Consider the following 17,402-nt stretch of genomic DNA (forward strand, 5'->3'; position numbering starts at 1 on the left):
AGAGCAACTAAAATTAGTATCCAAATCTTGTAGAAATCCTAATATGCTTTGTAAGGAGAGAGTCAAAGTGTTTACTATGAATCTACGAGTTTCAGCTTTCGACATATGGAGTAGTGGATTTTACCAAAAAGCTCAAGTTGAATCAAACTTAAATAAAGTGGGTTATTTCAACAAGGAGATTATCAGCAAGTTTTTCGGGGGAGGGGGAGCTTTGCAGGGGGAGGGGAGCGGCAGCGAGAGGCGGAGGAGGTGCAGCGAAGGGTGGGGGAAGAGTGGCGGTGCGGTGGTTGGGTTTTCCGATAGTGTGGGTAGGTAAGAGGGTGGTGGTGTAGTGGTGGCTAAGGAAAGGTAATGGAAAAGGTTAGGGGGTGTGGAGAATCAATGTAGAATAAATTTGGGTGAACTCAAAAATATAAATGGATAAAGGGAATGACAAAAAGTGACAAACAAACGACAACAAAGGGAATGAGGCTTGTTCATTCTCTTTCCTGTGATGATTAACCCCAACAAAACAACCCCTTAAAGTTGTTATTGATTGAAGTATATAGATGATTATTATATTATCATTGTTTTAATTGTTGGGTGTGACTCAATTATTGTTGCTACGCATCAAATTAAGGAAAAGTGAAAATGGAGACCATATATAGTATATTTGTATTAAAAAAAAAGAGGAAGTGAGATTTATAACTATGTATGGTCTCCAACTCTCCATAGTACTCGTATAAAAGAGGAGCTGTATTTATGGAATTGCTACTAATTGGAGTTGTATTGAGTGAAAGCACTCCTGCTAAATAAAATTAGACCTACGATGTGAGTTTGTGTACGATAAAAAAAAAGGAAATAAAAAGTTCTATAAAAGGAATTAAAACTAAAAGCTTTTCAAATAAGGAAATGAAGCAAATATTTAAAAAGTGGAGCAAGTATTTAAAAACGGAGGGAGTAGCTAACTAGCTTTGATCCTGTGCAATGCTGAGAGATCCAACAACTTGAATAACTCTTAGTAGCTACCTAGTTTTCGATTTTTTTTTTTCTTTTTTTTTTTTAAACAAAACAACTTGAATTTTATACGTATATTTAGCAAAGACTCTTAAGTTTTTTTTTTTTTTTTTTTTTTTTTTTTTTTTTTTTTTTTTTTTTTTTTTTTTTTTTTTTTGTAATCCACGGAGTATATGAAGTACTCGTAACTTATAATATTCCATTCTTGTAGATACGAGAGGTAAATAAACATAAACTCGACCGCCTACATGAAAATACAATTAATATTTCATTAGTTTTGGATAGGAAAGTCGAACCTAAATATGATCCGAGACCTGAATTGATCTGAATTTCATAGTACTAAAACTTTTAAAACTGTGAGTCTGTGAGGCGGGTGTCATATAGTATACAATACTACGGAGTACCAAACCAAACTTGATCTAATAGAAAGAATAATACTTTTCAACCATGACTCCATGAGGTTGAGGGTTCAATCCCCACTAAAGACAATTTGGGGGGTGGAATTTCCTTTATCTTCCCCCTACTCTTTCAAATTGTCTAGTTGCCTACTTGCCTGGGGCCGGAGAACCTATGAGAGGTTTTGACACGGTAGGGTCTTTCTTCTTACAAACAAAAAAATAAAATAAAATAAATACTATACTACTGGACACTAGTACTCCGTCGAAAGTCGTAACCATTGAATTGTTGTGAATTGGGGAGGTAAATAAACATTCCATTGGCAGGCAACGGCAACGCAGAGAGAAAGAGAGAGAGAATGGGAAGCGTGGTGGCACAGATACCCACCAGCTTTGGACATGAGCTTAGAGCTTGCCTTCGCTGCAGACTTGTCAAAACCTATGATCAGGTTCTCTCTTTTTCTTTCTTTTCTATTTCCATGTCTTTGTATTTTCGAATTGTTAGGGTTTATCACCAATGTTTTTGTTTTTACAGTTTAGCTTTATTTAATTGTTAGGGTTTATCACCCACGTTTTTGATTTTACAGTTTAGGGAATCAGGATGCGAAAATTGTCCCTTCTTTGGCTTGGATAAAGATCATGAGCGTGTTGTTGAGTGTACTACTCCTAATTTCACTGGGTATGTTCCCTTTTTTTTTTTAAGGGTTTCTGGGTATCAGTTTCAAGTTTTAGTTTGTTTTTAATCATTTATTTACTTGTAAATTATATTCATCCCTTGAAAGTTGAAAGTGTTCTACTTGATAAGATTCTATCATGTTCGTATTGAGAAATGCATATCATATTCATACTAGAGCTGTGTTGTGTACTTGTGCATGTAGTGCTGCTTGTTAGAAACTCCCTTGTGCAACTCCTGATTTTCCAGAATCATATTTTTTTCTAGGATAATTTCTGTTATGGATCCAAGTCGGAGCTGGGCTGCTCGCTGGCTACGCATTGGTATGTCACTTGTTGCATTTGTGCTCATCCTTTTTTTTTGGGTTCCTTGTTGCCTCTTTGATGTTGAAACAAATTTTTTTCTTCAAAATCATACCTATTGACCTATTGTCTTCAACTCTTCATTTATATATAATTTATGGTTGGTATGGAGTCATTGGACTACCAGTGGCTCATTTGTGTATGTTAACTCATGAATTATAATTAAACGCAGTAAATTGGGTGGATAAATTTTCCATCATTGATTCATTGGGCATTTTTAATGATGTTAGGAGCAATTTTTGAAGGGTGTTTTGGTTGTTCTAGTAACAAATTGGGAGGGATGGAGGTTTAGGTGGGTAACACACTCTGTGCACATTATTGGGTAATGAATTGGCATAAAGGTGATGGTGTAACAAAACAGCCCATGTGGTATATTGGACGTGATATATATGTTGTGAGAAGGGCATGTTTATTGTCTGTCTTCTTTACTACTATATCTCCCGGGCTTGGTCAGTCTCGATCTAGCAGTTCTATAAATTCCTTTTTGTTTTCTTCTTAATCTTTAGGAAGCTGCCCTAACTATTCTAAGTTGTCCTTTCTGTCGTCAGAGTTTTCTTTGCTTCCTCTTTAATATAAGTGATTTGTTCATTTCTTTCATTCACTATCTTACATTGATTTTTATCCATGATGTGGCATTGACTTTCTGCTTGTTCTAGGCTTATATACACAATTAGTTCATAATGAGATTTTTAAATAGTGATTCCTTATGGTGCACGTGTCCGTTAGGTTTTGGCTTAGCCAATTTAATTCTACATTTATGAGTATAACTATTTGTCCTTGCTTGAAAATATAGAGTGGAGGTAGCCAAGAACATGAATCTTGTAACAAAAAATGGTGCTATAGGATCCTTGTTATAATGCACCATTTCTTCAACGTCTAGAGGCTTAGGGCTTGTTTTCTTCACCTTATGTTTTATAAAATTGATTTTTAACGTTTACTATGTTTCAAAAAAGATGCATCACTTTACTAAAAATGTGAGAGCTTTTTGGGTATAGTGATGCATCTAATTCAAACTGAAGGAAGTAAAAAAAAAACCGATTGTAACTGATATAAATTAATTTGATCCATTGTTGTGCTGTTCTATGAACTTACTGATTTCTAAACAAACTAAATTGAATTTTTACTTTTGGTCATATATGGGTCCCTCAGTTTTTTATTTATTTACCAAAATGCCATGATGACTAGATAAAATGGCAAAAATGTTAATAAATCAACAACTTTTTTGTCAAATCTGGGGCCCACCGTTTTTGATTTATTTACCAAAATGTCATGTTGACTAGACAAAATGGTTGATTTATTTACATTTTTGCCATTTGATATTTTGTTTGGGACTTCCTTTACATTAAGAGCGATCCCCTCCTTTTTCTTGATAATTTTAGTTGTTGAAATTAATGGGTCTTCCACTCGTATTTCTTTTAAGCTCTTTTTTATGCTTGATTTGTGGGCCTTACATAGCTGTCATTTACTAGACAAAATTGTAGATTTATTTACATTTTTGCCATTTGATATTTTGTTTATCAAGGAGATAAATTGGGACTTCCTTTACATTAAGAGCGATCCCTTCCTTTTTCTTGATAATTTTAGTTGTTGAAATAAATGGGACTTCCACTCGTATTTCTTTTAAGCTCTCTAAGAATTTATGCTTGATTTGTGGGCTCTACATAGCTGTCATTTGTGAAATTGAAGGAATATTCTGTTATGTCTCACATAATTTGGAATGAGCTTTGTTTCAAACTTCTTTATGCCGTTATCTATCTATTAGGAAGATAACTTCAAAAGTGGATGTATTTGGCTGATTGGGTCTAAATTCTTTAAAACTCAGAAGTGTCATACTTGCTATATTACCTCCTTAAAGTCTCAGGTTTGTGCTTTTTTTTTTTTTTGGGTTGTGTGTGTGTGTGTGTGTAACAGACTAACAGTCTGCTTGGGTTTCTTTCTTCACATCTGTTGTATCTGAATATGTGTTCCACACTATAAAAATAGTTAGGATGGTAGCCTTGGTAGGGGGTATTTTACACATGTTCCACACAATTACCATAGAAATGGCTATGCACCAGCTACCACCTAGCCTTTTGCTGTTTTCAAAACAATATTTTACTGAAAGCACAAATCGAAGGGAAAAAGTCTAATGTATTTCTGGAGTAACAAATGCTTCAAGGGTGATTAAAGTCTTCTCCAAACAGGCAAAATGATACCCACTAGCTTCTTGATTTAGAATACCCTAAACCCAACTTACTATCTCAAATTAATTATTCCCTCCATTCCTTAATTGGTTGCATCTTTTCATTTTGAGCTGTTCCTTAATGTTCTTTGCACTACCCTTTTTCTTTCTATCCTCTCTTATTCCATTTATTGAACCCACTTAGCTCCACTCTCTTTCACAACCACATTCTCTCTCTGATCTTAAAAACAGAAAAGGGTCTGCTCTCTCTTCCGCTCTCTTATTGAGGATTTTTAAAACTACTTTAGAGGTTCAAAACATTTTGTTATAGTGGGGGAATGATTTGGGGCAGGTTTTTTTTTTTTTGAAATTGATTCTTTTCATGCTGTTTTGCTTTTCGAATATCAATTTGATGGGGTTTGGCTTACTGTTCTAGTGTGCCTTTTCCAAAGTACATTAAATTGGGTTTCCTAGAGGCCTTTTTAGACAATTGATATTGGTTCACCTTCCTACAGACGTGTGGAACACAAATATTTCATCAAAATAATTAAATCTCTGAAGATCTAACCCATATCAACACACACGTGCAAAGTTGTAGCCCCTTTCCCCTTTCTAGCTTTCTCTTAGTATCTCACCTTTCATAAATTGTTTCTCCAGTCCTCCCTGATGGTTAGTGTTTTACAAAAAGAAGGGTTTAATCGAATCACCTTGATTAAGCACCTAGCCACAAAATTATGCCCCTACAAAGTTTGAATCTGTTCTGGCTTTGCTCCTAGGTTCTTAAACTATGCATCTTCATTTTAAAATTAGTCTTGTAGATTTCTAAATTCCGTGTGAAGTTATGAACACTAGTAGTTTTTTTTTTTTTGACACATGAACACTAGTAGTTGTATGACCTTTATTAGCTTCAAAGCTCAAAGTTTGATATTGTATACTCTCATACTACTCTTTTTGCTTACTTTCTGTGTCAACAGTCAACTGTAATATTGTTTATTTTGTCATGTCACTAACCACAATATTTCATCCATGATCTACTGTTTGATATTATGTTCTATTATGGGTTTTGGTTCTCTTTTGTTATGGTTTGATATTTAATGGCTAATCACTATGGGTATAATGGTAGAAGCCTGAGTCCATGTTATTGTTTTCTTTTATGCCTTTGTTGAGAATGTTAATCATCTGCCACAACCATGTCTGTTAATCCCCATTAAACGACAGTACGTGTTTCTACTATGCAGTTTATGATGGCAGGTCTATGTTAAATTACAGCTTGCACTGTGGTTTTATTGATAATCATACAAGATTGATTATAACTACATCAATTTTGTTTTTGTTTTTGTTTTTTTTTTTTTTTTTTTTGATTTTTTTGATTTTTTTAAAACTGCAACTTGGAGTTGGTTTAAAAGTCTTTTTAATGACCTGTCATACGATCTACTGTGGTATCCTGTTAGGAATTAGGATAAAAAACAGAAACAATCAAATTAGCACAGAAGAAATTAGCCCAAGATAGATTGTATTGAAAACAAAGTATTCCCAATACAACTTCCTTCTTCCGAGAGGAAGGAATTCTCTCCAAGTTTCTGGTAACAACTTTTCTGAATGAATTCCCTTCCCAACCCCTTACTCAATTTATTACAATATTCCCTCACTCCAGCTCAGCTAACAAAAATAACTAACTCTAGTCAGATTACTTAATTACCCTTCTCCTAACAAACTCTTGTAACAGATTTTCCAACTCAGAATAACAGCTCAGCCTCCTATTGCTATTCGATTGGCCTTCTTTGCTGCTGGATTGGGCCTCTTTCGTGCATGCGTGATGTACACTGCAGGCCTGGGAGGCTGGGACAATCCCTTGCAGATCCCTGAGCTGAGTTACTTGTCAATGTTATTTAGTGATTGGATAGTTTCTAAAGATATTTTTATTACAGATAAGCAATTTACTCCCCCTAATATTTGACAATTTAATAGAAATATTCTGCATGATGTCTATATGTGTTTTTAATTGTGTTGAAATTCTTTCATTTGTCCCCTCCCCCCCCCCCCCCCCCCAGGGAGAAAAAAAAAAGGAAATATTGTTTCAATGCTGGAAGAAATTGAGGGAAAGGAAAATGAAGTGTCACATCCAAACAAGGGATATGAATCCCTCATTCTCATGTCCTCCAATTTTTCCTATCAAATCATTTTGAAAGATGTGGAGCATAATATGACGATGTTTTTCCTGTTTATCAGGAAGATTTGTTCCTGGATGCTACACCCTTGCTGTATCAGAGGCACTTCCTGAGGAATTTCAGGTGCATATTGATGTTTACATCTGGCAACTATTATCTTCTACCTGGAACACTTATGTTGAAACTATGTTGAGAAATTGTCAATGTTTGTGTGTGTGATAATTATTGGATTTTTTGGTGCAGTATTTAAGCTTTGGTCTTTTAAGGTTCTTTATTGTAAAACATGAATTGAGGAGGACACAATTCTTTGTTCCCTTTCAGAAAAATCATAAAAAAGTTGGCTTTCACCCTCTTTCTGGTTTCCATGTTATACCATACCTCTGACCCTCTTGTGCAACCTTATAGCTCTCCTTTTTGGTGGTTCTGATGTCACCCTTTTAGTTCAATGCTATCAACTGTCCACTTTGGTTACTGTTTGACTTCCTTTTTATTACTCCGTAATTCCGTATGTTATTGTATGATTTTATGTCTCTATCCTCTGAAATATGATTTTATATTTGACAAATAGCTTTGACTATATGCTATTTCAGAAACCATGCTTTCTGGAATGAGATGCATGAGTGTGAACTAAAATTTACACTGACCATTTTAGCTGTTAAGCAAGCATCCTAAAAGGTGAAATGACCTCATTTCATTTCCTGAAATGAATCTATATACTTCCTCCGTTTTTTTAATATTGCACCACTTACCTTTTAAGGAAGTTTCACATTTATTGCACCATATCCATTTTAGGAAAAGAAATTTATGTGTTCACACTAAAAATACCTAATATACCCTTTCTTTTCAACCCTTACTTTTATTTTGTGCATACAATCACATGGGCAACTTGGTATTTCTACCTTTCTCTCTTATCCTTTTTCCACTACCAAAAAATTTGTGTCAAACCCTTATGGTGCAATAATAAAAGAACGGAGGAAGTATTATTAAAGGAGCTTGTGGGTTCTAGTCATGTTTTTTTTATTGTGAAAGATTTCGACATGAAATTTTCTCAAAGTCAAAGATAGGGAGAGCATGTTTGTTTACTCACATCAGGGGTGCCTTTTGTCCCTACCTGTATGATGTGTGCATTTAGCTATTTTTGTGTACATAGAATTTTGATGTGAACGAGCAAAAACTATACATGTTGAATCAATTGCAACAATAAGTCTGTCTTAATATGTATTCTTGACTCCTACAGTCCTTCCGTTTTCCCTGTCTCTTCACTGTAACTTGTTCAAAGACCATATTAAGGAATTGATAGATTTCTCATCTCTTTTGCAGGCTATCTGTGAGGATGAACGTGTTCAATATGTGCCTCCGAAGCAAAAGTCTTAGGTTATAGGTTTGTGGATATGGCAATGATGATAGTGCAATGACTGTTGTACACAAGCTAACGCTAAGCTACAAACTCAGTCACTTAACTAATGTTTGGGAAGATTAGTGTCATAACTTTCTAATTAAAATGTCTACTTTTTAATTGTACTTGTTTGAATGTGGAAGGTTCGATGCCGTAGGTAAATGTGTTGAAATTTATAAATTTGTGGCTTTGAAAAACTAGTACTATTGTTTATAGGTTCAAGTCAATATGGTATGCGAATATGGGATTAATCAAGCCTGCTATTTGTTTGTCATAATCGAATAGCCACCTTCCGCCTCATTGTGACAATTATACATGGAAAGAAGAGTAGTAGTGGTCTAGTGGAAAGGATTGTCTGTGAATCAATCTCCACTAGAGGCCACTTGGAGGGTGGGAATTCCTTAAGCCCCCCCCCCCCCCCCCCCACCACTGAGAGGCTCTGATCCAATAAGACGTCTTCTCCTTACCTTTACAACAAGTAAAAAAAATAACTAGTACTAGTATGGATTATGGGGGAGAAAGATCAAAGCAGATATATTAATGAAAATTCTGGTGCATTTGATCTTTCAGTTGATGGCTACTTTCAGCATCTCAGCCCAATTAGGATGTTAAAGACTTAAATTGTTACAGACTATAAGAGATATTTGTAAAGTTTGATTAGAAGGTGAAGACTGAAGAGCCATTATTAATTATGCAATAATATTATTATTATGTATATATTTTTTCCAAGATAAGGACATAAGGCATATGCCAAAATATAGATGCTCTCATGGTCTATGGTTGGAGAAGTGGTGCACGTGAGACACAAGGCCAACAAACTCATAAGCCACTTGTTTTTTCTCTTTTGTACTTCAATCAATCACACGATTAATCGAGCAACACTTGATATAGTTGGTTAGAGATACATAAATCTTGAGATAACAAGGTCAAATCTTTTCTATACTTTCAAGTGATTGTGTTTGATCACACTTCTCTTAACTGAATATTTTATGAGAGGAGGATATTAGAATTGAACTGGTTTGAAATTAGTCTGAAGAGAAAAGACCCTTAATACCCACATAATTTTGAGTATATTGGTATATATTCTCCATAGTCCATACACCTCTAGACAATAGGTGAAGGCTTATAAGAAGGAATTTCTTCCCGTCCTAGAAAGAACAGACTTGTAGGCAATTCAAACATTTGAACTCATGCGTATACCTTTAAAAAGACTTTGGATTAGGACATTGTGAGGCGGGTAGTTTATCTGACACGGATGCCTCCTAAAGAGTGGAATTATAGGGTTTGAGATGAATACAAAGTGTAGTATATAAAAATTTAATTCAACAAAAAGTTAATAACTTGATAAATTAAAAAGGTAGAATTTCTAAATAAAATTACTAGGAAACATGACATAAAAAGAGATAGTAGATTGAGTAAAAAAATTGTAGACTTGTGAGAGGGGAAAGAAGGTAGGGAAATGTTGTCAAAAAAACAAAAGAAGGTAGGGAAATAAATAATAAAATATCTTTGAAGGGAAAGTGAAAACCACTGCTGTCCGTTGTTCCTTGTGTTTCCTCTCAAAAAAGCCGAGTCGTCTTTCTCGTTCAAGCCCACTGACTTGTTCCCAAATCCCATCTGCGTCTTTTCTAGGGTTTTTCAATTCTTACTTTTAGGTGAGTCGATTTTCTCTTTCTCTCTCTATAATCTATATATTGGCTATTAGATTCAATTTTTATATAAACTTTACATCTGAAATTTTGTTCAATTTTAGTCCGATCTGTGCTCTTTTGTGATTGATTGGTTGATTGATTGATTGATTGATTGATAATATAAGCAATTTGATTGTGTTGTTAGAAATGGCGAACATCGATATCGAAGGAATATTGAAGGAGATTCCCGAGGATGGAAGAGTACCAAAGACGAAGATCGTGTGTACGCTAGGGCCGGCTTCACGGTCTGTGCCGATGCTGGAGAAGCTTCTGAGAGCGGGTATGAATGTTGCCCGATTCAACTTCTCCCATGGAACTCATGAGTACCATCAGGAGACTCTTGAAAATCTCAAAATTGCTATGCAAAACACTCAGATCTTATGTGCTCTTATGCTTGATACCAAGGTCTCCCCTTTCTCTCTCATTCAATTACTTGTTTTCATCCAACCCGATGTTAATGCAATCATATGTTTCATCAATATCGTGCTAACAATACCTAGGGGAGGATGGATTTTATTTGATGATAAATCTTTCATTTTTTTTATTTCCAATCAATATTGCTTTATTCGTTTATAGCCTTTATTTAGGTAAGATTTAACTGTACTGCAAATTATATCCTCGAGCATTTAGATTTTATCAACTTTGTCTTTCACATCATTTCAAAACTGATTTGTCTTTCTAGGCCTCATATTTGCTCAACTGTCTTGGTTTGGTTTGTCTGCTGCTGCTTGACCTAAGGATTTGGTTAGGAAAATTTGTACCAAGAAGCCTTTATGCTTGTTTAACTTCTGCCTTGTTCTCAATTTGCATAGTATGGAGGGATATTAAGCTCAAACCTTGAGACCCCCCCATATGGGATCATTGCCATGTTTGGGAAAATGACTTATATCCAGGAGTTTGTCTCATTCATCCCAACAAAATTGTAACCTGGGTGGGCTCCTTAGACCTTGTGTGTACTTCCTGAACCAGGGTTGAGTCAGAAGCCTTGATGTGATGGTTAATTGTAATGTGACTGCTTTCATGTTTTCTATGCTCTTACAGAGTAACTGTATTTTATTTTGTGATCCCTGGGTACTTTCTTTTTACATGAATCTCTTTGACTATTACATAACCTGATTGGCTTGCTGGATCCTTTGATTAATGATTATCTATTTTAAATTTGTATTTATCATTACATTTACATTCTTACTTGAAATAATCTCCTAGAGTGTCTGATATTGCAGGGACCTGAAATACGTACTGGGTTTCTCAAGGATGGGAAGCCCATCCAACTGACAGAGGGACAGGAAATCACTGTTTCCACTGATTACACCATTAAGGGTGACACAGAGATGATTTGTATGAGCTATAAAAAGCTGGCTGTGGATCTTAAACCAGGAAACATCATCTTATGTGCTGATGGTACTATTACTCTCACTGTTCTGTCCTGTGATCCAGCTGGTGGAACTGTGAGGTGTAGATGTGAGAACACTGCCGTACTGGGTGAGAGGAAAAATGTAAATCTTCCTGGAGTTGTAGTTGATCTGCCTACTCTGACAGAGAAGGATACAGAAGACATATTGGAGTGGGGTGTACCCAACAACATTGATATGATTGCTCTGTCATTTGTCCGGAAGGGATCTGATCTTGTTCATGTGCGGAAGGTCCTTGGCCCCCATGCCAAACATATACAGTTGATGTCAAAAGTGAGTGAAACATTAATTCTTTTATCTTTCTTTTTTTTCCCTTCCAGGTTTTGACTTAGTAGTATTGGGTGTGAGGTCTCTCATTACCTAGATTTTTGACCTGTTATTTTTGCTGTAGTGGCATTTGAGTTATGTTAATGTTTTTTTTTTTTTTTGTAGCATACCAGCATCCACTTGACCTTTTTGTCTGATTGAATCCATTTGATGTTTGTTGAATTTATTCAGGTTGAGAACCAGGAGGGAGTGATCAATTTTGATGAGATTTTAAGGGAGACTGATTCATTTATGGTTGCACGTGGTGATCTTGGAATGGAGATTCCAGTTGAGAAAATTTTCCTGGCACAGAAGATGATGATTTACAAGTGTAATCTTGCTGGCAAGCCAGTAGTTACTGCAACACAGATGCTTGAATCCATGATTAAATCTCCAAGGCCAACCCGTGCTGAAGCCACCGATGTTGCTAATGCCGTCCTTGATGGAACTGACTGTGTTATGCTTAGCGGTGAAAGTGCAGCTGGGGCTTACCCGGAGCTTGCTGTCAAGATCATGGCCCGTATATGTATCGAGGCAGAATCTTCCCTTGATTATGCAGCTATCTTCAAAGAGATGATTAGGGCTACTCCTCTACCAATGAGCCCCTTGGAGAGTCTTGCATCTTCAGCTGTCCGAACTGCTAATAAAGCCCAGGCAAAGCTCATTGTTGTCATGACACGTGGTGGTACAACGGCCAAATTGGTTGCCAAGTATAGGCCAGCTGTACCAATCCTCTCAGTAGTTGTCCCAGTTTTGACAACTGATTCTTTCGACTGGACTTGTAGTGATGAGACCCCAGCAAGGCATAGTCTTGTATACAGAGGTTTAATCCCTCTATTAGCTGAGGGGTCTGCCAAGGCTACTGATTCAGAGTCTACAGAGGTGATTCTGGAGGCTGCTCTGAAGAAAGCAACAGAAAGGGGCTTGTGTCTTCCCGGTGATGCTATTGTAGCACTTCATCGTATTGGAGCTGCTTCTGTTATCAAGATTTGCATTGTGAAGTGATTGGGTGAGACATTAGTCTCTGATTCGGGTCTATAGGAAGAATGGGAGCAATGGTGGCGAGTTGCCTTATTTTGATAATGCTTTTATGCTTTGTAATATCTTGGCCGAATTATTTTTGGAGCAATTAGTTTTTATAATTATGATCTTATGGATCAGTGTTTTGCAATTTTTAAGCTAGAAATAAACCAAGGACAGATATTTCAGGCAAACTGTGTTTTGTTCTCAGATTTCTTCCTGCAGACCTCCTGCCATAATGTTTTCTTCTCTAAATCTCTTTTCAAGTTCCCAGGGTTAAGCTATAAAGTCGTTGTGTTTCATTGTATACTTGTGCATTATATAGAGTTGTCACATCTGTTAGATTAAATAAACGCAGCAGACTAATGGTAATTTGTTTAACTTTTGTTGTGGTGAGGATAGGATAGGGATGAAGGAGAATTGGGAAGTGTATCATTAAGGGGACCATGTAGATAAATTTGGAGTGGAAGTCGTGTGTTATTGCTTTCTTTTTCTAATAAGAGACAGGTCGGGCTAGTAGTATCATGCCAAAGTGAAAGAAATACAAATGGTTAGTCCAAATTATGCCAAGCTCTTTTCATTGGTACCGTCACTCTCATTCATTGGTAGGGCAGTGAGGGGTTTTTCTTTTCTGCCCATAAAAAAGTAGGCTTCTTTTTTAAAAGTAAAGGCCGAATTCAGGCTGTTGAGTGGTTTTGATTATAGTGATTTCAAACTTGATTGGCAACAACCGTATGGATGTTATGGTATCAGGAAGGTAACTGTAATGAGGAGGAGGCGGCGGCAGCAGCAGCAGCAGCATGTGAATCCTGGCTGCAGGACAGTGGCATGCCTGTGCTGTATTATTTTTAGTGTAAAATGAAATTTCTATTTATTTCCTTGGATGTCTTAAAATACATACATATATATATATATATATATATATATATATATATATATATATATATATATATATATATATTTCCTTGGATTATATTAAGTTCTACTCTGTAATATTCTACTCGTAGCTTAACACCTTGGCTTTTCACATATGAATTCGGTTGAACAGAACGTTCTGGGCGATAATAAAAACAAAATATCCGTGACGAAATTGCTTCAGACTTACCTTTTTCACGCTAACTGATTACGTATATGTGCATGAGATGATAATATATATAAATGTACACATATTATATAAGTAGTATAAAAAGTATAAAATAAAATCTCATCTCATTATGTAACTTTAAAGTTTATTCTAATTATTTGTGAAATAAATAAATCTATATTACATTTTCTAGAAGAAGCTTAATTACTCAAACCAGACAAGACAGCATTCCAAATGATGAATTATAATATAATGGTAACTGGTGATATAAGTGAGTGACCAAGGGCAAGTAGGGAATTTTGAGAGCCAAACAAGACAGCATTCCAAATGATGACTTATATATGATCTATAAATATTCTACCCATAATTAAATCCCTTCAATGAATAGCAGAACAAAGTTGCATAATGTTGTCATTCACAGTTCATACCAGAGATTTTTGCTCTCTAATGGCCTTGCTCTCACTCCTCTCATGGGGTAAGCTCTCACTTCCTTTTTGTCCCTTCCCTATTCTCATACCCTGCTCAACTAGTTGTTGTAATAGTAGACTAGTACTCCATAGTTTGTAGTAGCAGAGCTCATCAGGGGGCCAATAATAGTGGCTGCAGGAACAGACTTAGCCACTGTGCTAGCCGATGATTCCATCATGTAATACATGACACAACCTACCTCACTGTTAATATTATTGCCTTTTCCGAATCATATATATCTCATAACTTCTTCAGTGCTTGGATAGGCTAGACAATGAATTAACAAGGCATAGATCGTATTTATCCAAAGGTGTAATTGCTATTATCATGGGTCAAATATGTCTAGACTTACAACCAATTTCTTATTGTTGTTGTTCAGATGGAATAGTTGGAATCACTTTGGGTGCAATTGTAGGAGTTTATAGGTACTACGCAGCGGAAATAACATGAATCATATTCAATTAAGCACCTAATCCAGAAACGCATGCATAACACACAAGACACATAATCATATCTTTGACGCGTGAATTCCACGAAGCTATTCGACAGGCAAATCAGGGAGAGAATAGAGCCCCAAGTGTTGCTCCTCTACTTAGTCCACGAGATTCGAACGAGCCATCCACCAAGATTGGTCGAGTGATTGAGGAAAACAGCGATCACCACCTTTATGGACAACCGACCACCGCACGAACCACCACCACCACGTGACACCACCGTGCGCCGAGGAGGAGGAGAGAGCCGTGAGAGAGAGGACTTTGAGAGGGCTGGGTTTCGTGTTTTCTAATTAAGGTTTGATCACAATGATTAGTTAATTGCTTACTTGCAAACCTAGGCACCTAGTCTATTTATAATCTCATTATATTTAGACTAGGGCACGAAGCCCAAAACCACTTCTAACCCTCCATATGGCCGGCCACCTAGAGTGATGAGGCCCATGATGGGCCTCGTCCTCTAATGCTCGATCTAGCCCCTTTGTGTGACCTTATAGGATCCGTCCAATTGGGCTTTGGGATATTTTACTAGTTCAAAGATCGTCAGTACCTCTAGCTATGGCAAAACGACGACCCAAATGTACGAACTTAATTATCTCCATAATTTGATCCATTTCTATATCTAGTAATTGCACACGACGAAGACATAACTCCTTTAATCTCCCACTTGTCTGAGACAAGGGTGCAATATTCAAATTCCTTAAGTCTATGTGTCGATTTGATAATATGATTGCATCACATGTCGAGATCATATTAATCTACAAATCGTTTCTTGAAATCTGAGTTAGAATTACAAAACCAAATGATTACTGTGTAATGCATTTGAACGCGGCCACGTATTTTCTGAATTCTCCCTCTTTAAGCGGCCATGACACATTTCTTAATTTAATAGGTAGACTCTATCCAATCTTTTAGCAACATGCCTCCCACTCAACTTCTGAAATAATCAGGAAACACCCTTCATAATCTCCAATTACGGCTAGACGTTTGAGTGTACCACAGTCACAACATCCATTGAATGAAATCAATGTTCCACTCATGTCAAAGGAATCCACTAATATATACGGAAGCTCTATACTTGAAATTCAAAGTAGATCATTAGTTCGATCATGCATCATTCATGCATATCCAAGTGATTGACCGAGCATCACTATGACCCTATGGCCCATGAAACTGCGCTATCCAATCAATCTTACATGCTAGTTCATTTATTGAAATCATTTATGTCCACTTTAATGATCTCGAACTAGGAACTTAAATAATATATGAATTTTGTACACCTGTGGGGTTTCAATTCACCAGGTCATCAACCTGATGAGCCCATCAATTCATAATTATTTTGGACATTTTATTTAATTTCCAAAACCATACTTAAATAAGAGAAATAATAATTTCTATTTTAAACATAATTCTGCACATTGATGCATTTCTCATGTAATATGTTTTCTCAAAACATATACAACTTAAATTACATAACTTGCTTCAATCCTAAGAATTTAATTTGACTCTCATACCTAAGTCCATGGAAGGGGTTTAGTGATTTCTCACTCATAATAAAACTTTGCAGAACTTGACCTTCCGCTAGTCAATGATCTCATAATTGAGGTGATATCTCATATCTATAAGTTTGGATTTGTGATGTGACCCTGGCTCCTTTGTTCTTGGGCAAGGGTGACCTCTTAGTCACATGAAATTTTAATCCGAACTTCCTCTCTAACTATCTTACTATAGTTTAATACACATATTCTGACATTGAGTATGCAACAGTGCTCTACTTTGAACTCTTCAAGCTCACTGTCCTTCTCCATCCAGACACAAATATGTATTTAGATCACCATCTAGAATCATCTTGCCTGTGTTGGAAAACTTGCATTTGTGTAACCTTTTGACAACTTGCTTAAATTTCCATTTAACGCAATAGCTAGAAGAATTCCTTTTAGTGCTTCTCAAGTACTCAAGGATCTGTTCTTAGTAACTCTCCATATGCTTATTCTGAATTTTCTTGAAAAACTGCTACACATGCACAAGTCATATGCAACATCTTGCTTTGTACATTTCATGGCACATATAATGAACCTTTTGCAGAAGCATAAGGTACACTATCCATACAACTCAACTCTATTAGCTTTTGAAGGCACTGAGTTTTACTGAGTGTAATACCATGAAACATGGGAAGACATCCTCTCTTAGAATCTTGCTTCATGAACTTGTCAATATCCTTATCAACATAAGTCTCTCGATTCATTCCAATAATTCTTCAAGATTCACTTCATGGTTCTTAATTCCCAATATGTACTCAACATCTCTTAAGTCTCTCATATAGAAACAATCTTTCTAACCACTGCTTGGCTTATTCAAGCATTGATTTATCATTTCATATGAACTGTATGTCAATTACATACTACACTAAGAAGACCAATTGCTCCCACTAAACTTCTTGTCTCTACAAGATTCCCTTTTTCGTTCTACTAAGGAAATCAAACTGTTTGATTGCCTAATCAAAACGAATGTTCGAACACCCTGATGCTTACTTCAATCCATAAATGAATTTCTGAAGTTTGCTAAACTTTCTAGGATTTCTGGATTTCAAAACTCATATGTTGTATCATATACATGTTCACCATCAAGAACATTTCATGAAGTTGATTTTGATATCCATAACTAGAATAATCCGAATAGGCTTACCCAACTAATAGGTTTGACCCTATTTGTAAGACTATTATGGACTAACACATCTTTACAAACATGGAGTCCATACTGGATTTCATGGCTTTAAGCC

The 17,402-nt window shown here is 36.1% G+C and overlaps 2 protein-coding genes across 2 annotated transcripts; both read left to right on the forward strand.

Annotated features, from left to right (window-relative positions):
* The first annotated feature begins 1,648 nt into the window (after positions 1-1,648).
* Positions 1,649-8,406, forward strand: LOC110702145 (transcription elongation factor SPT4 homolog 2-like). Its single transcript, XM_021879821.1, has 5 exons — positions 1,649-1,840; positions 1,979-2,070; positions 2,332-2,387; positions 6,817-6,878; positions 8,076-8,406. The coding sequence occupies exons 1-5, from the start codon at positions 1,751-1,753 to the stop codon at positions 8,127-8,129; spliced, it is 354 nt and encodes a 117-aa protein (XP_021735513.1). The 5' UTR covers positions 1,649-1,750; the 3' UTR covers positions 8,130-8,406.
* A 1,201-nt stretch (positions 8,407-9,607) lies between these two features.
* LOC110702146 (pyruvate kinase, cytosolic isozyme) lies at positions 9,608-12,887 on the forward strand. Its single transcript, XM_021879822.1, has 4 exons — positions 9,608-9,806; positions 9,988-10,247; positions 11,066-11,527; positions 11,753-12,887. Exons 2-4 carry the CDS (start codon positions 9,990-9,992, stop codon positions 12,563-12,565), a joined length of 1,533 nt encoding a protein of 510 aa, XP_021735514.1. The 5' UTR covers positions 9,608-9,806; positions 9,988-9,989; the 3' UTR covers positions 12,566-12,887.
* Positions 12,888-17,402: the final 4,515 nt, after the last annotated feature.

Source organism: Chenopodium quinoa, unplaced genomic scaffold, assembly GCF_001683475.1.
Source record: "Chenopodium quinoa cultivar QQ74 unplaced genomic scaffold, ASM168347v1, whole genome shotgun sequence".
Taxonomy (NCBI): domain Eukaryota; kingdom Viridiplantae; phylum Streptophyta; class Magnoliopsida; order Caryophyllales; family Amaranthaceae; genus Chenopodium; species Chenopodium quinoa.

What these genes read in the sequence shown, in the direction of transcription:
- LOC110702145 (XM_021879821.1), top strand. Translation starts at nt 1,751, where the DNA reads ATGGGAAGCGTGGTGGCACAGATACCCACCAGCTTTGGACATGAGCTT. An exon ending in TTGTCAAAACCTATGATCAG is followed by an intron (nt 1,841 to 1,978) that starts GTTCTCTCTTTT and finishes TTGATTTTACAG; the next exon opens with TTTAGGGAATCAGGATGCGA. An exon ending in ACTACTCCTAATTTCACTGG is followed by an intron (nt 2,071 to 2,331) that starts GTATGTTCCCTT and finishes ATTTTTTTCTAG; the next exon opens with GATAATTTCTGTTATGGATC.
- LOC110702146 (XM_021879822.1), top strand. Translation starts at nt 9,990, where the DNA reads ATGGCGAACATCGATATCGAAGGAATATTGAAGGAGATTCCCGAGGAT. An exon ending in CTCTTATGCTTGATACCAAG is followed by an intron (nt 10,248 to 11,065) that starts GTCTCCCCTTTC and finishes CTGATATTGCAG; the next exon opens with GGACCTGAAATACGTACTGG. An exon ending in ATATACAGTTGATGTCAAAA is followed by an intron (nt 11,528 to 11,752) that starts GTGAGTGAAACA and finishes GAATTTATTCAG; the next exon opens with GTTGAGAACCAGGAGGGAGT.